This window comes from Geotrypetes seraphini, chromosome 3 (genome assembly GCF_902459505.1).
Source record: "Geotrypetes seraphini chromosome 3, aGeoSer1.1, whole genome shotgun sequence".
Classification (NCBI taxonomy): Eukaryota; Metazoa; Chordata; class Amphibia; order Gymnophiona; family Dermophiidae; genus Geotrypetes; species Geotrypetes seraphini.
In genome coordinates, this window is record NC_047086.1 from 411,497,910 (window position 1) to 411,521,507 (window position 23,598).

Consider the following 23,598-nt stretch of genomic DNA (forward strand, 5'->3'; position numbering starts at 1 on the left):
CCCAATTCTCCAGCTTTTCTAATCTCTGAAAACATTTAAGAACATAAGAATTGCCGCTGCTGGGTCAAACCAGTGGTCCATCCTGCGCAGTAGTCCGCTCATGCGGTGGCCCTCTGGTCAAAGACCAGCGCTCTGAGACTAGCCCTTCCAGCGTACGTCCTTGTTAAGCAGGAACTTGTCTAACTTTGTCTTGCATCACTAGAGGGTGTTTTCCCCCATAACAGACTCCGGAAGAGCGTTACAGTTTTCCACCACTCTCTGGGTGAAGAAGAACTTCCTTACATTCATATGGAATCTATCCCCTTTCATCTGTTTGCTCATTTTGTCCCGGGGTATGGTAGTATAACTCTACCTTTATATTCCTTTCCTTCACACATGGAATTTCTATCAATAAGGATTCCACACTGCTATCTTTGTCATGCAGAATGTTTATTTTATTTGATTAAATTCCCTCTTTAACATATAGCGCAACCCCCCCTCCAATTTGATCTACTCTATCCTCGCGATATAATTTGTACCCAGGTAACACAGTGTCCCATTGACTGTCCTCCTTCCATCAGGTCTCCGAGATGCCTATTATATCTATCTCATCATTAAGTGCTATATACTTTAACTCTCCTATTTTTTAGGCTTCTAGCATTTGTATAAAGACACTTCAAATTGTGTTTTTTCCTTGTAATTACAGACTACTAAGAAGACAAGGAAAAGAGTCTTTTATTCTGCCTTCCTCTTAAACCCTCCTGGCTTTCTTTCACCATTATTGGAACCTCTCTACTGGGACTCCCTAAATATCCTGTTTCAATAGTATCCTTCAAGGATACCTCACACCGAACCACCTGCTCCCGAGCAACTGTCGGCTTTTCCCGCATCTCAGTTTAAAAGCTGCTCTATTTCCTTCTTAAAAATTAGCGCCAACAGCCTGGTTCTAACCCAGTTAAGGTGGAGTCCGTCCTTTTGGAACAAGTTCCCCCCTTCCCAGAAGATTGCCCAGTTCCTAACGAATCTAGATCCCTCATCCCTGCACCCTCTATTTCTATCCGATAACCAATTCTTAATTCACAACTGAACTTTGCCATGACTCTTTAAATTTTCTCAGAAGCCTTTCATGAGGAACTTTATTAAAAGCTTTCTGAAAATCTAGATACACTACATCAACTGGCTCACCTTTATCCACATGTTTAAGGCACTACAATTTCAAAGCCCAAAATCTAGGCAAATGCCCAAGTCAGCAATTAGATGCCCCCACTTACGCCAGCTCTTTAGCAGATGTGAACTGGATTTCTACACGCAGCAGTTAGACATCTGACAGAATGCTTATGAACCATCCACGTCCCTCCCACACGAGCACACCTTTGCATGTACACGCAACAACGCTTAGAGAATAGTGCCAAAGAGGAAGGAACCCTGAAAAGGACATTTACTGAGCTTCAACTTAGAGGCCGCATCCGCCAACCAACCACGAAGCCAGAAGGTATGCCAAGTGGCCACTCCAAGGGCCATAGACTTGGCTGATGTCTGCAACAAATCATAAGTGACATCAGAAAGATAATAAGCACTGAGCTCAATCTTAGCCACCTCCTGATCCACTAAAGACCAGTCAGCAGACTCCTGGTCAAGAACAGGCCCTGGCAATCAGACCACTGCAAATCGCTGCCTGGACAGCCAAAGCCAACACGTCAAAACTCTGTTTAAGGAGAGACTCCAGTGTTCTCCCTAGGGCCTTTTAGCCAGGCAGTCCGCCTGGGTAATTTAGATGACCGCCCGGCTATCATCCGCTGTGAATTCTGCTGCCGCCGCTGGTGTTGCTCAACACACAAAAAAAACAAAAAACGGCTTAGAGATTTTATGCCTTAGCCCATAGTGAACTTATGCTCCGGGGCTCTAACATGTGCATGCCGGCTTCCCTTCTCTTCCCTCCGAAACCGGAAGTTATGTCCGGGGGGGGGGAAGAGAAGGGAAGCCGGCACGCACATGTTAGAGCCCCGAAGCATGCATTCGCTAAGGACTAAGGCGAGAGACAGGTCAGTGAAGCTTACAATTTGCTCTTCTTGCTGCCGGGTCCTCCCTACTTTCTGTTTCTGCGAAGGCAGAACCCGGCAGTATTTCCCCAATAGGTCGATCGCGATCTTGGGTCGATCAGCCTTCCTCTCCCCGACAGCAGAATTGACATCAGGGAGAGGAATGCTGATCGGCCCGAAGCAGGGAGAGCTTGGGGAGACGGCGGCTTTGGGGCCTGTTATCCGATGGCGGCAGCTTGGGGACCTGTTCCCCGATGGCAGCGGCAGTGGCTTGGGGGAGGGCAGGGAGAAAGAAAGAAAGAGAGCAGGCAGGGAGACAGAAGGAAAGAAGAGAAACAGAAAAAAGGAAAAGGGGCATGAAGAGAGAAAGAAAGAAAGGGAGGCAGGGAGAAAGAAAGGGTAGGGAGAGAGGAAGAAAAAGTTGGGGGAAGGAATGAGGTCTGGAGGAGAGGAAGCATACAGGCTGAAAGGGAAGAAAGATTGGATGCACAGTCAGAAGAAGAAAGAGCAACCAGAGACTCATGAAATCACCAGACAACAAGGTAGGAAAAATGATTTTATTTTAAATTTAGTGATCAAAATGTGTCTGAATTTATATCTGCAGTCTATATTTTACACTATGGTCCCCTTTTACTAAACCGCAATAGCGGTTTTTAGCGCAGGGAGCCTATGAGCATCGAGAGCAGTGCTGGGCATTCAGTGCAGCTCCCTGCGCTATAAACTGCTATCGTGGTTTAGTAAAAAGGGAGGGGGTATATTTGTCTAATTTTGTATGGTTGTTATTGAGGTGACAGTGCATAGAGTCATCTGCTTTGACCTCTTTGAAAAAACCCCAGAATAGAAATGATAATTAACATTTTCTATGCGTACAATGTGCTTTGTGGGTTTTTAAAAATTTTTTATTGTTGGTAGATAATTTTGACTTGGTCATTTTAAAAGTAGCTCGCAAACCCAAAAAGTGTGGGCACCCCTGCTTTAGAACATTGCTCCTTAGTTTTATCAAATGGTGCAGTGAGGGGCCAGCACTTTACATCTTATCTCCTCATGTACAGCACGGTTCTTTATTCTAAGCAGCTCTGGCACTAACAGTACTATAGGTGCCTTATGCTACTTTCACTACCACTTGCAGTCAGGTTTGGCATTTTATCATGGTTTTAGTTTTTTATTTAGTTTTTCACCAGTATTTTCATTTATTTATTAAAGCAGCCTTTTTTAACAGCCCGATGCCCCTCCCCTATCAGTGTGCCTCCAATCCACTGCTGACACTTTTTTGGCGCCTCTTTCAACGGATCAAATATCATAGCCCCATTGTCGCGTATTCACATTTATTCTGCGTACGAGTTTATCTCATCAGTGTAGAGAACTTTTCGGTAAGTCCATTCTACTCTCCCTGTTTTACTTTCCCGAGTGCTGTGGTTTTATTCTTTGGTTTTAATAGAAGCTCATTTGAACAATAATTTAGATCTTTCCCAGGTTTCACTTTTCATCTACCCGGTCGGCTTGTCTTTGAGCTACTATCGGCTTATGTTTTCAAAATACACTGTATTATCAGCTGTTCATTTCCCATACATTTACTTTTGCCCTGTTTAGGTCTATATAGTCTAGGCATACTGTTTGTAACCAGCTATCATTTTAAGTATGTATATGCCCTATTTTTGGGGGGTGTTAAGCAGTGTTCCCTCTAAGCGGGCGGGTGTTGTGAGCAAACTTTTTTCACTGTGAGCTAAAAATATCGGGCGCCAGCAAGTTATGAGCCAAATAAATATGTTGCTTTCTACCACAGAACTTCCTTACGTTTGTATGGAATCTATCCCCTTTCAACTTTAGAGAGTGCCCTCTCGTTCTCCCTGCCTTAGCTACTAAGTCTATTCCCTTCAGTACCTTGAATGTTTCTATCATGTCCCCTCTCAATCTCCTCTGCTCAAGGGAGAAGAGGCCCAGTTTCTCTAATCTTTCGCTGTACGGCAACTCCTCCAGCCCCTTAACCATTTTAGTTGCTCTTCTCTGGATCCTTTCGAGTAGTACCGTGTCCTTCTTAAAGTACCAGTGCTGGACGCAGTACTCCAGGTGAGGGCGTACCATGGCCCGGTACAGCAGCATGATAACCTTCTCTGTCTCTTCAGTCCAGCATCTGCCCCTTCCATTCACTGTCTGTCTTTCCCTGCCATCTCTCCTCCTGCCCCCCCCCCACCCCCACCCCCCAATTTGGTCTAGCATCCATCATCTTCCTTCTGTTCCCCTCATGGTCTGGCATCTCTATCCTTCCCTCCCCCCTGTGGTTTTTAGCATATCTCTCTTCTCATTTCCTCCACTCAGATCTGATCATTCTCTGCTCTCTCTTCCCTTTTCTTCTCTGGTCTTCCTTCTCTCTTTTCTGCCTCCATCTAAATTAAATTCTTTCTTACTATTTAGTCCCGTTTCCCTCTTTTCACTGTGTCTACACACAGCTTGTCACCCCTTTCCCTCACCCCTCCATTATCTTACTATTTTCTTCCCCCTTTATTTATCTCCTCCTTCCATCCAGTATGTGTTCTTTCCCCACTTCCATTCAGCATCTGCTCTCCCTTCTCAACTGACATCCATCTGCCTTCTGCTCTCTCTCCCTTCTTCTCACTTCCATCATCTGTCCCCTTCTCTCTCTCTCTCATCTCCTCCATTCCATCATCTGCCCCTTCTCTCTCTCTCTCTCTCTCCCCCCCCCAACTTCCATCATCTGCCCCCCTTCCCCTCACCTTTGTGGGTCACTTTCTTTCCCCTGAGGGTGGCTCATGTCACAGGGGAAGCTTTGGCCGAGCAGAACCGCTTGATTGACAGTGGAACTTACTTGATTGATGTCGATGCTGGGGCCCGTTGCCGTTTGAAGGAAAAAAAAAAAGGTGGAAAAAAGGAACCTGTAAAGGCGAGAGGAAGGGAAACCTCCAGGACAGCTGCTTTTTGCCCTCCTTCAGCGGCCCAAGAGTTCAGACCAGCAGCGGCAGCTCTGTATGCTTTTAACTTCGGCACAGAGCTGCCCCTAATCAATAGTTTAGCGCGGTTTCATGAGGCAGCCTCGGGGCCTTTGATAGCCGGCCCGCTTCGATGATGCGATGTGGGCCGGCCTAGCAAAGGCCCCGAGGCTGCCTTATGAAACCGCGCTAAACTATTGATTAGGGGCAGCTCTGTGCCGAAGTTAAAAGCATACACAGCTGCCGCTGCTGGCCTGGAGGTGCGGAGACAAGGCAGGAGGCAAACGCGGTGGAAGGCAGGAGTCCCGGCGAAGGCAGGAGTCCCGGCACAGCGACTGCAACAGGAAGTTGCAAGTCAGCTGACGCCGGCCTTTCGTTGCGGCGGGGACCGAATCCTTTGCGGACCGGCAAGATTTTGTTTGCGGACCGGCGGTTGAAGAACTGTGCTCTACACTGTGTGCGCTGTGACGAGAAACTTGTGCGCTGCGAGGTAATATTTTGTGCGCCAGCGCACCCCAGCGCAGCTTAGCGGGAACACTGGCTTAAGTTCTTTTAGCATGTTTATTTCATTAATTCTGAGTTCAGTGTTACAATATATTGTTCTTGGTTTTTAGTTTACACATTATTCTTTTCTATGACATGTTCGCATCGCAATTTTACTCAAAAGTATAAATAGGTATCCATATTTCCATTCAAGTTTCATCACGGTGCTCTGGTTTTGGCTCCAGTATTTGTCATTTCCGTCCACAAGGTCTGGCTATCCGTTACCATCTCATATTTTAAAGACTCGCTCATTATAATTAGTGGTGATCCACACGTCTCTTCATAATGGACATGTCCGAATTTAGCATTTGAATCTTAGTACTATGGGTTTGGTCTTTTCTGGTTTCCTTTCTATAGTCTGCTTTTCGTCTGGAGTCTTTTGAGTTTAGAATTACATTTTATGACATATTTTTGTGGTTATAATTGTATGACATGTCTAAATTGGTCAAGTTATCCATTCTTTTTATTATTTTTTGTCCCCTCATACAGTGGCAGACCGCCCCAGGTGCCAGCCCAAGGAGGGTACACAGCCGGCTGGATCCAGAACCTTCCGAGCTGCTCTAAATGGCACCTGAACCTCAGCGCGGCTGCCATACTTATTCCGAAGCAGAGGCAGCAGCCGCACTGAAGTTCAGGAAGGTCCCGCGATGACTGCATTTGCCGCCTCTGCCTCTGGAAGACGTAAGTGACGTCGGAAGGGGTGGATCGGCAGCTGAAGTCATTGCGGAACCTTGCCACAACTCCCTGCGTCTGCCGGCCCACCCCCTCCAACGTCACTTACATCTTCCAGAGGCAGAGGCAACAGAAGCAGTCATCATGGGACCTTGCTGGTTTGGAGGGAGAGAGGAGCATAGAAGGGTGGTGGAGGGAGAAAAAGGGGGTCAGGGTGGTATGGAAGGGTAGTGGAGTGAGAGAAAGGGGGCAGATGCTGATGGAATTGGTGTGCAGGGAAAGGAGAGAGAGAGACATAAGGGGGAAGGATACTGGATGGAATTGAGTTGGAGGGAAAGAAAAGGGGGCAGATGCTGATTGAAGTGGGGGGAAGGGAGAGGAGAGAGTGAAATGCCAGACCATAGGGGTGTGGGAGAGGGAAGGGAAGAAGAGGAGAGAGATGCCAGACCATTGGAAGAGGGAAGGGAAGAAGATGGATGCCAGAATAATAGGGGTGAAGGGAGAGATGGAAGTGGAATACAAGGAGAGAAGATGCCATATAGAAGGGGCAGAGAGAGGGTAGACAGTGGATGAAAGGAAGAGAGTGACAAGACTATGAGGAAAGCAGAAACCAGAGAAGACAATGTAGAAAAAAATTCTATTTATTTATTTTTTTGCTTTAGGGGAGATGCATCGCTGTTTCTGTGGTGTTGCATTGTATGCAGAGTCCAGCTTCTTGGTGGTTCAATTTAACCTTTGTCTACGTTTTTCTATTTTATCCCCCCTTTTACAAAACTGTAGAGCATTTTTTTAGCACCTGCCATGGTGGTAATTGCTCAGAATTCTATGAGAGTCTGAGCTGTTACCACCATGGCTAAAAACCACATTACAGTTTTGTAAAAGGGAGAGGGGTTAGTTTGTGATTACATATTCCATACCAGGCGAAGGTGTTTCTGTGTTCTGTGTGTTCGAAAGACATGGTTTTCAGTTAGGATTGACTGTGTAGGATTGATCTGTACTAGTCTGGCTTGTTTAGTTTTACAATGGGTGTATTGATGTACTGCTCACTGCAGTATGTAAGATGCTGCCTTTTCCAGGTACACTCTTGTGTGATGTGTGGATTGTTACTAAAAATTATGTTTTTCATACAGATGGGGGGGTGTTAAAAAATGATGGGCCTCGGGTGTCACATATGCTAGGTACACCACTGTCTTCATAGTTTATATCTAATTCACAAGCCTGCTTTTAGGATCTACAGGGTATGTATCCCTCTGATTCATGACAATTTCACTTCTCATGTTATCTTATCCATTCTTTTTATTATACAACTGCCCAGATAAGCATCAGTCTTTGACGTGATTGGACCTTGAAAACTAACGGCAACAGTGTTCTCCCCAGAAATTTTTTCCAGCCATGAAAACTATTTGCTGCTGTGACAGGGAAGCTCCTGTCACAGTGAAAACTACTGCTAAAACTCCCCAGAATGCAGCACAGGGCTCTGTAAAACCCGGCATGGAGCCAGGACAGCTGGCTCAGCCAAAAGAATGCAAGCCCAGGCAGGTTCCAGCACAGCTGAAGAGCCAATTAAGGAAGGCTCTGAAAACCACTAATTTCCCCTATCACTCCTTTCCAGAGGTCAGGGAGAAACCTGAGACCAATATAGAGAGGGGTGGAGTCAGACCCAGGAGATTGCCTTATAGGCAGAGTCAGTTTACAGACGGGAGGAAGCAGGAGAGGAGGAAGCAAGAGAGAGAGGAGCAGGAGAGCTGGAGGAAGAGAGAGAATGAGGACACAGCTGTCTCTGATGAGAGCAGCCAAACTACTCCAGGAGTTTCCAGGTCACAGAGGGTGCCTGAATCCCAGCATGAGCGTATGGCAGGAAGCCAGCACCTAAGGAAAGGTGGTACAGCACTTGGGAGGTACAGTGACTGGCAACTTAAACCCCAGAGAGAAAAGCTGAGAAATTATCCCCAGGGAAAGGCTGCAAGTATTTTGGCAGACTTGCAGAGAGGGGGATGGGCAGCACAACCTGAGAAAAGTAAGGAAACTTTGAGCCAAGGTTCCCATGAGGGTGAATGGGAAATGTGCAGTGTCCTGAGTAGTATGAGTGAAGAGGACATGGACCTGGGGGAATACAATATGTGAGAGTCCTCAGCTAAGCTCCTGAAGAACGTTCCCTCATTGTATGTGTTTCCCGACAGCCAGAGCAGTGCTGGCCAAGTTAATGAGGTGAGAACAACGTGTTAAGCAGATAAAGAGAGCTGAGAGGGGAAAAGGCTTGAAGCAAGCCGTGCTCAGCTAGAGAAGCCAGGAGGTGTTAAAGGTCCAGAGAGATCAATAAATCCCAGTGGGGATACAAGCCAAGGAAGGCACTGAACTGATAATATTTTGATGTTATAATAATTTTTGCTGTTGATAAGGAGGTGCAATCCAGCTCCTCAGTAAAACACCTGAACTGGAATATCATAGTGTGCAGGAGGCACCTAAAGGACTGTAACCAACCAAGGTGAATGTTTTTCTTTTTGCTTATGTTTTCTTTTCTGTATACTTTGGGACCGTAATAAACCTGATACTATTTTCCAAGGAATCCGGTATCCGGGTCTTCCTTTCACTACCCTATAAAAGGCGTACTAAAAAATCTTACTTGTGGCCCGGACCATAGCTTCCCACCTACTCGGGGACGGGCCCGGCCACAAGAAGTTGGTGGCAGTGGTGGGATCGCGCCGCCCACAGGTTAGTGGAGGAAGTACGCCCAAAGACTTGGAAAAAAAAAAAAACACCAAGAAGGAAAAGGAAGAAAAAAAAAAAACCACGAATTTTGGTTTTTGGTTTTTTTTTTGTGCAAAGCAAGCTGCTGACCTTTTTGAGGTGAAGAATAGTGCCAGAAAGTACTGTGTTCAAAGGCTGGCAATACAGTATTTTGGGAATTGTGGAACAATTCGAGTGGTTTTTTTTTTTGAAGCCATAAATGTTCTAACCTGACTTTATTTGAGCCTGAGGATTACAAATACCCAGAGGCAAAGCAGGAAGAAGGAGCAGTATCCGATGCAGTGTGGTTCCTGGTGGAGTACAAGTCAGCATCAAGGCATCCGGAGGACACAGTCTGCTAAGGAGTGGAGCGGAGTCCGGAAGAGCGGTTCCAGGTTCCTGAGTTCCTGGTCGGAGGACTGGCTGGGGAGGCCCTAATATCCCAAGGCTGAGACACATCAGTCCCTAAGGTAACGGTGCTTAGGGGTGGCTGATGTGGATTGGTGGGTAAGGGAGACCAGAGGCTCGGGGCTAGTGAGGGAAACCCTAGCATTGAAAGTTCGCACTTGGGTTCCTGTTCTCTTTTGTTTGTGTTCCAGGATGGAGGCATCAAAGTTCCTGACAGGCCTAGAAGGGGAGATGCACAGAATGCAGCTGCGTTTTCAGGAGATGCTGCAGTCGCAGGCAGAGCTCTGGAAAGCAGATCACCAGGCCCAGCAAACGCGGCACACGGAACTTTTGCAGCAAATGTCCGCTCAGATACAGGCCCTAAACAACCTGGCACAGAGGCCTGCAACACCGGTGGCCGGCAGCAGTGATGGTGTCGTCGGGCCGGTAGGCGCTCCTTTTGGGGAGCCGATAAGACTGCATAAATTAAATGTAGATGATGACATACAAGACTATCTAGTTGGTTTTGAAAGAGTGGCCATGGCTTCGCACTGGCCAGTGGACCAGTGGTCCGTAAGACTGATACCATGTCTAGGGGGGTAGAGCCCTAGAGGCTTATCAGACTTTGAGCGCTGAACAAGCAGCTAATTATCCCATACTTAAGCAAACGTTGCTAGATTATCTAGGGTATAGCCCAGACCACTACCGGAGCCAGTTACGGGCAGCCCGTTTGGCCCCGAATGAGCGCCCAAAAGCCCTGATACAGCGCCTTAAGAGGCTATGTGAGAGGTGGCTACAGCCACAAGGAAAGGGGGTACGAGAGGTCATGGATGAGGTGGTGAGGGAGCAAGTGTTGGAAGCCATTGCTCCAAGGGCTAAGGTATGGGTAATGCGAAAAGGGTCCCAAACTTTGGAACAGGTGGGCGAGGATTTGGAACATTATTTAGAGGCTGAAGAAGCCCTAAAGCCTCCCAAGGTGGGTCCTAGTCCTACGAGGGGTCCCCATTTTCCCTTGGGGAGGAAGAAGGTAATGTTAGCCACCAGGGTAGGGGCTATGCCAGAGCCTACCATAGAGGTGGAGGTGGAGGGTATAAAAATGAAGGCCCTAGTGGATTCTGGGGCAGACCAATCCCTCATTGCTCTTCCTGATTGGGCCAATATAGTGCGAAAGAGGGGACCGAAATGTGTGCGGCCCGCGGGGAGGGCCAAGTTGAGATGTGTGCATGGAGTAGCTACCCCATATGATTTAAGGAAGGTTAACCTGAATTACCAGGGTCAGAAGAGCTGGGTAAAATTGGCTCTAGTAACCCGCCCCCCAGTGGCCCTACTCTTAGGAAGGGATTGGGAGGGCTTTCAGCAGTACACCCAAAAGAAAAGGATTTTAGCCCACAGGCAGGCAGCGGATGGTCCTTACAAACGAAGGAATAGGAGGGAGAGACAGGCCGGGCCTTTTCGACCTTGGATCCCTGGGGAAGTGTTGGAGAAATTCCCCCTTTTTTCCCAGGAGCAACAGAAGGATCAAGTTCTTAAACACGCCTGGGAACAGACTAAAGATCTGGCAGACTTTTACCCCAGGTTCAGGGAGGAAGGGGGCCTGTTGTATAGAGAGACCCTAAGGAAAGGAGGGGGCCAGCCATGGAAGCAATTGAAGTTAGCCCATGAACATCCGCTAGCTGGACATCGAGGTAGGAATAATACGCTAGATCAGATCCTGGCGCGGTTTTACTGGCCCGGGATTTACAAGGAGGTGAAAGAATTCTGTGAGACTTGTCCCTCGTGCCAGAAGCTGACAGGGTATAAACCCCCCAAAGCTCCATTAATACCCTTACCGAGAGTTGAGGAGCCTTTGGCTCGTATCGGGGTGGATATAGTGGGTCCCCTGGATAAGAGTCGGAGAGGGTTTGAATATATCCTGGTAGTGGTGGACTATGCCACCAGGTTCCCATGGGGGGTGCCCCTAAGGTCTACCTCGGCACCGATTCTGGTGCAAGAATTAACGAAAATCTTTTGCCAGGTAGGGTTTCCCCGGGAAGTGTTAACGGATAGGGGGACCAATTTCCAATCGGGGGTGTTCGAGGCCTTTCTAGCCGCCTTTGGCATTACCCATAAAAACACGTCCGCTTATCATCCCCAAGCTAATGGCTTAGTCGAACGCTTTAATCAGACCTTGAAACGGATGATAAGGAAGGGTGCTGCCGGGGATATTAGAGATTGGGATTTGTGGGTTCCCTTTTGCTTGTATGCGGCTCGGGAGAATACTCAGGAGTCGCTAGGGGTATCCCCATTCGAGCTCCTTTATGGGAGACCTCCACAAGGCTTATTGGATATCATCTGGGAAAATTGGGAGCCCCAAAAAGAACAAGACATGAATGTTCTGTCCTATCTGCAGGGGATAAGGGGTAGGCTGAGAGAAGTGACTAAACTGAGCCAACAAGCCCTCCAGAAAAGTCAAGTCAAACAAAAGACATATTATGACCGGCGGACCCGGGTGAGGAATTTGTCTGTAGGGGATAGGGTGGTAGTATTAATCCCTGATGGGCCCCATAAATTTGAAGCCAGGTGGAGGGGTCCTGGAGAAGTGGTAGAAAAACTTAATGCAGTGGATTACCGGGTAAAGGATGACAAGGGGCGAGAGCAAATCTTCCATGTGAACCTGTTGAAGCCATGGAAGGAAAGGACAGTGTTGTATACCCAGGCAGGGGAAGAAGAAGATGGGGAATTAGGACCCCAGATAGCTGACATGGGGTCAGGGGAGACCCCCAAAATTGGGGATACACTGAGTGAGGTCCAAAAACGACAGATGGGGATGATGTTGGGACAGTTTAGCTCAGTATTATCTTCCAAGCCAGGGTACACTCGACTGGGGAAACATGAAATTATTACCGCTCCAGGGAGAATTGTACGTCGCAGGCCCTACAGACTACCGGAGAGTAGACGGGCGGAAGTGAGGCAACTGGTGCAAGAGATGTTGGACTTGGGGGTGATTGAGGAGTCCCACAGCCCATGGAATAGTCCCATTGTGTTAGTACCCAAGGCAGATGGAACCACAAGGTTCTGCATAGACTTTCGGGGGGTAAACGCCATATCAGAATTCGATGCGTACCCCATGCCACGGATCGAAGATCTGCTGGATAAGCTAGGAAGGGCGTGTTATTTATCTACCCTAGACCTATGTAAAGGGTATTGGCAGATTCCTCTGTCCGAGGGATCAAAGCAAAAGACAGCGTTTCAGACACCCCGGGGCTCTTCCAATTCCGCCGCATGCCCTTCGGATTGCATGGCGCTGCTTCAAGTTGCCAAAGAATTGTCAACAAGGTGCTAGAGGGGCATGAGGAATACGCAGCAGCCTATATGGATGACATCATCATTTTTACCCAAACCTGGGAGGAGCACTTGGGAGCGGTGGAAGCAGTCCTGATAGCCTTAGGTAGGGCAGGGCTCACGGTGAATCCCCAGAAGTGTTGGTTTGGGCAGTCTCAGGTAAAATACTTGGGGTACCAAGTGGGCCAAGGGCAGATCCGGCCATTGATGGATAAGGTAGGATGCATCAGGGACTATCCCCGTCCGGTAGACAAGAAACAGTTGAGGGGCTTCTTGGGATTGGTAGGGTACTACCGAAGGTTTATATCCCGGTTTTCTGAACTGGCAGCTCCCCTCACTGATATGCTTAAGAAAAATTTGCCTGTCCGGTTGGCCTGGTCTGAGAGGGCGAATGAAGGGTTTGAAAGATTGAGAAAATGTTTGTGTCAGGATCCTGTATTAAAAGGGGTGGATTTCGAGAGGCCATTCCTACTACAGACTGACGCATCCCAGGAAGGGTTGGGAGCAGTCCTGTCCCAATTACACCAGGATAGGGAACACCCTACTATGTACCTGAGCAGGAAGTTGTTACCCCGGGAGCAAGCTTACTCTACGGTGGAGAAGGAATGCTTGGCCATTAAGTGGGCTATTGACACTCTGAAATATTATTTAGAGGGGAGATCCTTCACCCTAGTCACAGACCATGCAGCCCTGACATGGTTGGAGAAAATGAAGGTTAGCAATGCCTGCCTAACCAGGTGGTATCTGGCCCTTCAGCCATATCATTTTAAGATAGTACACAGGCCAGGAGCACTTCATAAGAATGCAGATGTTCTCTCTCGGTTAGGGGAAGAATCCTCTGAGAGTTTAAAGGAAGAAAGGACCGATAGGGGTTTAAGTAGGGGGGTATGTGACAGGGAAGCTCCTGTCACAGTGAAAACTACTGCTAAAACTCCCCAGAATGCAGCACAGGGCTCTGTAAAACCCGGCATGGAGCCAGGACAGCTGGCTCAGCCAAAAGAATGCAAGCCCAGGCAGGTTCCAGCACAGCTGAAGAGCCAATTAAGGAAGGCTCTGAAAACCACTAATTTCCCCTATCACTCCTTTCCAGAGGTCAGGGAGAAACCTGAGACCAATATAGAAAGGGGTGGAGTCAGACCCAGGAGATTGCCTTATAGGCAGAGTCAGTTTACAGACGGGAGGAAGCAGGAGAGGAGGAAGCAAGAGAGAGAGGAGCAGGAAAGCTGGAGGAAGAGAGAGAATGAGGACACAGCTGTCTCTGATGAGAGCAGCCAAACTACTCCAGGAGTTTCCAGGTCACAGAGGGTGCCTGAATCCCAGCATGAGCGTATGGCAGGAAGCCAGCACCTAAGGAAAGGTGGTACAGCACTTGGGAGGTACAGTGACTGGCAACTTAAACCCCAGAGAGAAAAGCTGAGAAATTATCCCCAGGGAAAGGCTGCAAGTATTTTGGCAGACTTGCAGAGAGGGGGATGGGCAGCACAACCTGAGATAAGTAAGGAAACTTTGAGCCAAGGTTCCCATGAGGGTGAATGGGAAATGTGCAGTGTCCTGAGTAGTATGAGTGAAGAGGACATGGACCTGGGGGAATACAATATGTGAGAGTCCTCAGCTAAGCTCCTGAAGAACGTTCCCTCATTGTATGTGTTTCCCGACAGCCAGAGCAGTGCTGGCCAAGTTAATGAGGTGAGAACAACGTGTTAAGCAGATAAAGAGAGCTGAGAGGGGAAAAGGCTTGAAGCAAGCCGTGCTCAGCTAGAGAAGCCAGGAGGTGTTAAAGGTCCAGAGAGATCAATAAATCCCAGTGGGGATACAAGCCAAGGAAGGCACTGAACTGATAATATTTTGATGTTATAATAATTTTTGCTGTTGATAAGGAGGTGCAATCCAGCTCCTCAGTAAAACACCTGAACTGGAATATCATAGTGTGCAGGAGGCACCTAAAGGACTGTAACCAACCAAGGTGAATGTTTTTCTTTTTGCTTATGTTTTCTTTTCTGTATACTTTGGGACCGTAATAAACCTGATACTATTTTCCAAGGAATCCGGTATCCGGGTCTTCCTTTCACTACCATATAAAAGGCGTACTAAAAAATCTTACTTGTGGCCCGGACCATAGCTTCCCACCTACTCGGGGACGGGCCCGGCCACACTGCATTTAGTGTGCCACAAAAAACATTTGCTCCATTTAGTGTGCCGGAGTTAAAAAAGTTTGAGAGACGCTGCTCTATACTATTTGAAAGAGGGCAAATATCTAATTATTCACTTCTAGAATTGGATACTTCTTAAATTTAATAAAAAAATTATAGATGTGTTTCAATTGGTAGATGACAATGGGAGAATTAAGTCCTTTACTCAGTTGCAGACAGAATTTGGTATTCCGTCTACTGATACTTTTGCCTATATGCAAATTCAACATTACCTTAATTCCCTACCTTCTAACTCACTTACAGGCCACTGTCAAGAATTGTTATCCACGGCCTTTACTATTAATTCTCAGCTCCCTGTTCCTCTTAAGTTCCACCATCGTCATTTGAAGGATGAATCCCCCTTGTTTGATCACTCTAGCTTGCAAGATGCTTGGACACGCGACTTGGGAGTGGACATCTCTGGAGATGTGATTTTGCAAGCTGTTCGAAGGTTGTCTACTTATCGTAAATACACTATTTTTTGGGAACAACATTATAAATTGGTCCTTCGATTGTACATTTCTCCTAAAAGGGCTCATCTTTCTAGATTTAGGGAATCAGCTGCCTGTCCAAGATGCCAGACGTCTGAGGCAGGATTGGGACATATGTTTTGGACATGCCCTAGTGTTCGCTTCTTTTGGGATACTATTTTTCTCTTTGTGGAGCGTATTTGGACCATAAAAATACGTCCCTCTCCTTTGGTGTTATTTGGAGCTGTTCCCCATTATTCTCCTCGTACACGGAGGACTGCAGCTTTCCTTAAATGGACAATTCTTATGGCATTGAAATGCATCTTGCTCAAATGGCTGGATAGAGAGGTGCCAGATTTCTCTCTTTGGCGGTGCCAAATGATTACTCTGTGGCGAGATGTTTCTGACTTCTCAGCTCGCATAGGGCGCTCTTTTCAAAACACTTGGGAACCTTTTTGGAAAACTATGACGCCTTTGGCACGTAGCCGCTTGCTCAATTGTTGATGGTTTTTGTAATGTTCTAATTATTTTCTTTTTTGTATAATGTTCTCTTTTTGTGATACTTTTCCTGTATATTAACTATATTTCTATGGAAGGAGGACCGAGGGAATGGGAGGGGGGAGGGGGGTTTAGTTTTGGGTGTTGATTGCCTGTATGTGGAAGTTATTGAAATACCTTGAGCTTGTTTGCTGTTTTCCTTGCACTGTTTTGTATTCTTATTTGAGCTCAATAAAATATATTTGAAATAAAAAATTATGGAACAAGTGTCAAATCTTAAGAAAGGCAGTCATATTGAGCATTGGAAAATAACTAATAATAATTAACTAATACAAATAGTACATATTTAGGGCTCCTTTTACTAAGCTGCGATAGCAGTTTTACCGCGCGCTTAGCTTGCGCAGAATTGCTGCACGTGCTAGACGCTAACAAGTTTCAAGTTTATTATATTGTTTGATTAAACGCTTTTACAATTTCAAAGCGTTTTACATAAATAAAATAAAGTGGACTTACTTATACAATTACTATTCATATAAACAAACTGGGAAACAACTTTAGACAAGAAGACAGCTGATAACAATGGGAAGGTGGGGAGGAAATACAATATTTGTTAAAAGATTACATAAAAGGGAAACACATTGGGGAGATAAGGGGAAAAATGAGAGACCGAAAGGATGTCAAGAAAATTGAGAATTTGTAATCTGTCAATTAAAGGCTTCTTTAAAAAGAAGACATTTAAGGTTCTTTTTAAATATTTTTAAATCTTGTTCTAATCTTAAATACAAAGGAAGAGAGTTCCATAACATTGGTGCCGTAACGGAGAAAATTGAAGCACGGCGGGTTCCAATAATTTTTAAAGAGGGGACATTTAAAGTACATTGTGAAGATGATCTGAGAGTTCTAGATGAACTGTATGGAATCAAGAGTCTATCTATGAAAGCCGGAGTATTAGATTTTAATGTCTTAAAGACTAAAAGAGCTATTTTGTAAGTAATCCTATAAGATATTGGCAACCAATGAGCACTTTGAAGTAAGGGTGTGACGTGATCAAATTTTTTGGAACCTGAAATAATCTTTATTGCAGTATTTTGAACGAGTTGAAGACGCCTTATTGACGCATTGAGCTGGTGTTAGTTCTAGCCGTGTAGTGCGGCAATTCTGCATGCACTAAAAACGCTATTGCAGCTTAGTAAAAGGAGCCCTTAATTTTCCCCACAACCAAATTTCCCCGTCCCGCCCCGCCCCACCCGGCTACTTTTTCATGCCACCCGGCTGGAAAAAATTTCTGGGGACTCCATTCTGTGGCCCTGGCAATCCATAAAGTCCGAATTGTCTTCCACTGGCATCATTTGCCGGTGAGCAATGGCTGAAACCACAACATCGACCACAGGAGACTTGAAGGTATCCCTATCAACATAAGGAATAGAATAAAGGCGATCCTAGGACTGTGCCAAACGAAAAGGTGCATCCGGAATCTTCAACTGTGCGTATACCACATCTCAAATATCTTGATGCATAGGAAAAGAATGGGATGCTAACCGGATCCCTCAAAGCAGAGGATCCACAACACGAGGAAGGTCCTTAGCTTCTTCATGAAAGCGCAAAACTAAAGACACCTGAAGAATAAGCTCCTGCAGCTCTTCATGGTGAGAAAATGCGCACAACCGAAATGTCCTCACCAATCAGTGGGTCTGAAAGCCAACTGTAGGAATCGGAATTCTTCGTTCTCTGTCATGGTTCCCACTCTGGAATTCTCTGCCTTTTTATCTTTATTCAGAAAAATAATTTGCGAATTTCAAGTTTTATAAAAATTTGATATAGTCACCTGTTAAAATATTTCTAGGCAAAATATAAAAATAAAAGTTTTACAATGTTAAAACACATACCAAACCAAATAGACTGGAGCATAGAAGGAAGAAATGGGGGGGGGGGGGGACTACATTTGTTTTAGGATAGTTGAACAATTAAGGTAAGAACATAAGGCCTCTTCTACTAAACCGCGCTAGAGGTTTTAGTGCTGGGAGCTGCGCTAAATGACCTGCGCTGCTCCGCTCCACACTAAAACTGCTAGCGCGGTTTAGTAGAAGAGGGGAATAGTGTAAGGGAAAAAGTAAGGAAAATTTTAATTAAATACAAGCGATTCAAGAAGTTCAAACTTTAATAAGAAGACATCTTCAAAGCTATAATGAGGACTTTTTTTGTTGTTTAAATCTATAACGTGAAGGCATCTTTAAACAGGTGACTTTTCAGCTTCCCTTGAAAAGGCTCAAGTGATTTTTTCCTCCCTTATTTCTAGGGGAAGGGCATTCCATAGTTGAGGAGCATTAAGAACATAAGAATTGCCGCTGCTGGGTCAGACCAGCGGTCCGCTCACGCGGCGGCCCTCTGGTCAAACACCAGTACCCTAACTGAGACTAGCCCTACCTGCGTACGTTCCGGTTCAGCAGAAACTTGTCTAACTTTGTCTTGAATCCCTGGAGTGTGTTTTCCCCTATGACAGAATCCGGAAGAGCATTCCAGTTTTCTACCACTCTCTGGGTGAAGAAGAACTTCTGTACATTCGTACGGAATCTATTCCCTTTCAACTTTAGAGAGTGTCCTCTCGTTCTCCCTACCTTGGAGAGGGTGAACAACCTGTCTTTATCTACTAAGTCTATTCCCTTCTGTATTTTGAATGTTTCGATTATGTCCCCTCTCAATCTCCTCTGCTCGAGGAAGAAGAGGCCCAGTTTCTCTAATCTTTCGCTGTACGGCAACTCCTCCAGCCCCTTAACCATCTTAGTCCCTCTTCTCTGGATCCTTTCGATTAGTACCGTGTCCTTCTTCATGTACAGCGACCAGTGCTGGACGCAGAACTCCAGGTGAGGGCGCACCATGGCCCGGTACAGCAGCATGATAACCTTCTCCGATCTGTTCGTGATCCCCTTCTTTATCATTCCTAGCATTCTGTTCGCCCTTTTCGCCGCTGCCACACATTGCGCAGACGGCTTCATCGACTTGTCAATCAGAACTCCCAAATCTCTTTCCTGGGAGGTCTCTCCAAGTACCGCCCCGGACATCCTGTATTCGTGAATGAGATTTTTGTTACCGACATGCATCACTTTACACTTATCCACGTTGAATTTCATCTGCCATGTCGATGCCCATTCCTCGAGCCTGATTATGTCACGTTGCAGATCTTCGCAATCCCCCTGCCTCTTCATTACTCTGAATAGCTTCCGCAAATTTAATCACCTCACTCGTTGTACCTATGTCCAGATCATTTATAAAGATATTGAAGAGTACGGGTCCAAGCACTGAGCCCTGCGGCACCCCACTGGTGACGCTCTTCCAGTCCGAATATTATCCATTTACCCCCACTCTCTGTTTCCTATGCTCCAGTCAATTTTTAATCCACGTGAGAATTTCACCCTCGATTTCATGGCTCGCAATTTTCCAAAGTAGTCATTCATGCAGAACCTTGTTGAATGCCTTCTGAAAGTCCAGATATACAATGTCAAGCGGGTCGCCCTTGTCTATCTCCCTCGAAGAAGTGCAGCAAGTTTGTCAGACAAGATCTGCCTTTGCTGAAATCGTGCTGGCTGGTCCTCATCAGACAGTGTCCGTCAAAGTGATCAATGATGCGGTCCTTTATCAGCGCCTCTACCATCTTTCCTGGTACTGAGGTCAGACTGTAGTTTCCCAGGTCTCCCCTCAAATCTTTTTTGAAGATCAGCGTTACATTCGCCATCTTCCAGTCCTCCGGAATCTTTCCCGATTTGATCGACAGATTGGCTATTAGTTGCAGTAGTTCAGCTATGGTCCCTTTCAGTTCCTTGATGACCCTCGGATGGATGCCATCCAGCCCCGGGGATTTATCGCTCTTAAGTCTATCAATCTGCATGCATACCTCTTCTAGACTGACTGTTAACCCTGTCAGTTTCCCGTTTTCACTTCCAGCATATAGTCTGATGGGTTCCGGTATGCTATGTATGTCCTCTTCGGTAAAAACAGATGCAAAAAATGCGTTTAGTCTGTCGGCAATTGCTTTGAACTCCTTTAGCGCTCCCTTTATTCCTTGGTCATCCAACCGTCCCACCGCTTCCTTCACGGGTCATTTCCCTTTAATCCCTTTAATATATCGAAAGAACGGCTTGAAGTTTTTCGCCTCCTTGGCTATTTTTTCCTCGTAATCTCTTTTGGCCCCTTTTACTGCCTTATGGAACCTGCGTTGATGTTTGTGCTTGTTCCAGTTTTTGTCTGTTTTTTTTAAGTTCAATCTGTTTATTAAGTATTTCGAATATGAAAAAACAGTACAACTATCAGGAAATATCAAAACCACAAGCAGTGTGACTCACACATGTCGTGAAAGTTTTCATCTGTTTTTGATCTTTTCCATTCCTTAAACGAGACTTTTTTGTCTCTGATCACTTTCTTTACCGCTACAATGAGCCACGCTGGTTCTTTTTTCTTTTTCCTCTTTGATCCCTTGTTGATGCGCGGTATATATAGATTTTGTGCCTCGGTGACTGTATCCTTAAAAAAGAGACCAGGCAAAGGAGGGAAAGCTTAATAATTGTTGGTTGATGGATCTAAGTGTATATGGTATTACCAGGTTATTTATAAATTCTGGTGTTTTTCTATTAATCGTTTTGAATGTTAATAATATTATCTTATAAGCAATCCTATGTGCAAGTGGGAGCCAATGCACTTTCTGCAGGAGGGGCAAACTCTTTCTCCTTGGCTTTCTGTTCTTAATTTTCTCGGTAACCTCTCTCTAAAGTTCCATCTTTGGCTTTATCCCACCTAATGTGGACAGAATTAACTTTAGTTTTTTCCTCTTACCATACTGTTCATTCCTTCCCTTTCCCCAACCTTTTCTTTGCTTCTTGTAACCTACTGACTCCCTCCTTTCCTCGTATTTCCTACTTGGTTTGATTGTTTAACTGTATTTCATGTTCCCTACCCTATTCAATTTTTATATTTACTTATTTTAAATTTTTATTGTAAACTGCTTAGATTTACCCTTGGTTTTATATTTGTGATATATTAAAGAACTTGAATTTGTAAGGGAATCCCCAGCACTATCAGCTGTAAGGGAAACCTGATTTCCCACACTGCTGGCTGGGAAAATCCCTGTGGTGGCGGTAGAGGAAGTCCAGCCGACTGTCGACAAGCGGTGCACGCGCGAAGGGGAACCCTGCTCACCAGCACTGAAAGCCGATGAGGATTCTCCTTCTCAGCGCCCAGAGCACTTTGTGCAGACACCAGACACCTCAACTGCTCAGCAGGAGCACAATGAGCACTTTCTTAATTTCTCTGAATTGCTCATTGTGAACCGGTTAGAAATAAAAAGCAATTAAGAGCAATTAAAGGCTTCTATTCAGACTGGCACTGCCTCAGAAAAAAAAATTTTACCAGAAAAAAACTTTACCAGAAAAAAAAAACTTTACCAGCTGTAGTCTTTGCCTTCAAGCAAGGCGTACAGCTGAGGTACCTCTAATAAAAAATTGGGGAGGTGGGACTTGGCCATTGGAGTGTGTGGCACCCCTGAGGTTGGACAGAAAAAGGGACAAGAAAAAAGGCCACTAATCAGATCCAACAAGCGCTAACTAACATGCAGAAAGACTGCACAGGCTTACCACCTCCACCTGCTGGAGACTGAGAACAGACTGATTGCAGATGGGACTGCCAAAAGTCAATATGCCTCAGTCTCCACCTGCTGGCATCTGTGCTAGTCTGGAAAGATGAGAAAGAACTGCTGTTTTCCCACTTGTTCTGCTACTCTTTGTTAATGTCTATTTGAATGCCAACATTTATCCCACATAAGGGTGAAAGAGTAGCATGCTCACCTTGCTCATTTCTTCTCTCTCTTCAGCATGCATCCAAATGGGCTTATGCTCCTCTGTACCAAGAACGAGAAGATTCAAGACATGAAACTTAACTCAGAGCACAGATCTAGCGTACTGGCATACATGTAATACAGTCGGGTAACTTACTGTTCCTCATACATTGCTAGGTACCCAATATAAATGGTACAATTTCTCACACATCCATTTCAAATCATCTAAAATGATAGCACAAAAATATAAAATTTTGTGATAACGATGTTTAGAAATTGGTATAGAAGGAAAAGCATGAAATCTTCCAGTCTATCAATTGTATATGTGGCTTTTGAGAAGACCTTTCCAGTTACAAAAATGGAGCTTAGAAGACTTACTGTCCAAATTCTCAAGATCTCAATGTTTAATAAATGCTTGTACAGTATCACTGTTAAGGAAAAATAATTTATCAGATAATTATGTTAAATCTTTGCTGTGTTGGCTGAATAATTCCTTGGTAAAAGATTTTTTCCAGAACAGTTGGGGAGAATTATTCATACCATACCCAAGAAAACCCCAATAACCAAAAATACGATTAGTCAATGTAAGTTCCATTCGAGGATGCCTGATCAATTATTGTTTTCAAATCATTTCAAATTTCTCTTTATTTCAGAGGAGGAAAAGCCTCAGGCTCTGACCCGCTGCATTCAGTTTTATGCAGCCAGATCACAATAATGGGATAACCCTCACCAGCATTTGAAATGATTTGGAAACAATAAGGGGCTCATAATCAAAAGAGAAAAATGTCCAAAACCCAGCCTAAGTCGGCACTTGGACGATCATCAGTCAAAAACGTCCAAGTGCCGGTAATAAAACCGGGTTTTGGACGTATTTAAAAACGACCTAGGCCTTCACAGTGCCACTGAATGACCATAGCTAAACAGGGTGTTTCAGGAGGAGTGTCGAGGGCGGGATTTGGGCGGGACGTGGGCAGGCTTAGACTTAGTTGTACTGCATGTATAACCGAAAGTTATACAGCACAGGATCGACGGAACTTGGATGTTGTGACTTAGATCATTTAAAACATGGTCTAAGTCACAAAAAAACACCTAAAGTCACCAGATAAGCACTGCAAACACATAATACAGACCCCCACACACTACCCCAGTGATCACCGACCCCCCCCCATAAAAATATTAATCACAACTTGAAAATTGTGCCTCCAGAACATCATCACCTGGCAGCCTGGCATAGGAAAGCCTCGTCGTGCTGCACAGAGGTGTCTTAAGCCGTCTTGGGGGTGGGTTAGGGACCCATGGAGAGGAGGACCCATGCCCATAGGTCCCTGTAATCACTGCATTGATACTGAAACATGTGCACTCCCCTATACACCCCCCAAACCCTTTTGTACAGGCATAAAGTGGCTCCTGCAGCCATGCTAAAATGCCTCTATTTACCCAACACTTACCACCTTAAGATCTTGACAACTCTTTGGTAATTCTTATTACCCAACATTTATCACCTTAAGATGTAATGTAATGTAATGTAATTTATTTCTTGTATACCGCTATATCCGTTAGGTTCTAAGCGGTTTTAAGAAAATATACATTTAAATTGAAAGTAAGAAGTTAGAAAGGTGCTTAATAAATTCCCTTACTGTCCCGAAGGCTCACAATCTAACTAAAGCACCTGAAAGTTGATAAAGAAGTGAAAAATAAAGAAGATTAATGTTAAACATTTTAACTAGACAGTATTAATCTGAATAGTACTTTGGTAATGGAAGAGAGGAGAAAAAAGGAATAGATGTAAAAGGGAGAACCGTAGGAAGACAGAATTTTGGAGAGAATTTAAATAAAGGAGATATAACATAATAAAGGCAGAATTAAAAACAATAGATAAGGTTAAAGAAATTCATAATATGAAAAGAAAAATAAAGTAAAAATAAAAATAGTGTCTTTAAACACAGTTTCAGTCATTGATGAATGTGGAGCAAGCAAGTGGTGTTGAAAGACTATGTGTGCCGGTGC

General features: G+C 45.2%; 1 protein-coding gene across 1 annotated transcript in view; it reads right to left on the bottom strand.

Annotated features, from left to right (window-relative positions):
* The window catches only part of KLC4 (kinesin light chain 4), a 370,771-nt gene that overhangs the window by 133,456 nt on the left and 213,717 nt on the right, over nt 1-23,598 (bottom strand). The window contains exon 10 of the mRNA XM_033937472.1: nt 21,602-21,654. Coding sequence (XP_033793363.1) covers nt 21,602-21,654 — 53 coding nt within the window. The remainder of the gene's footprint in view (nt 1-21,601; nt 21,655-23,598) is intronic.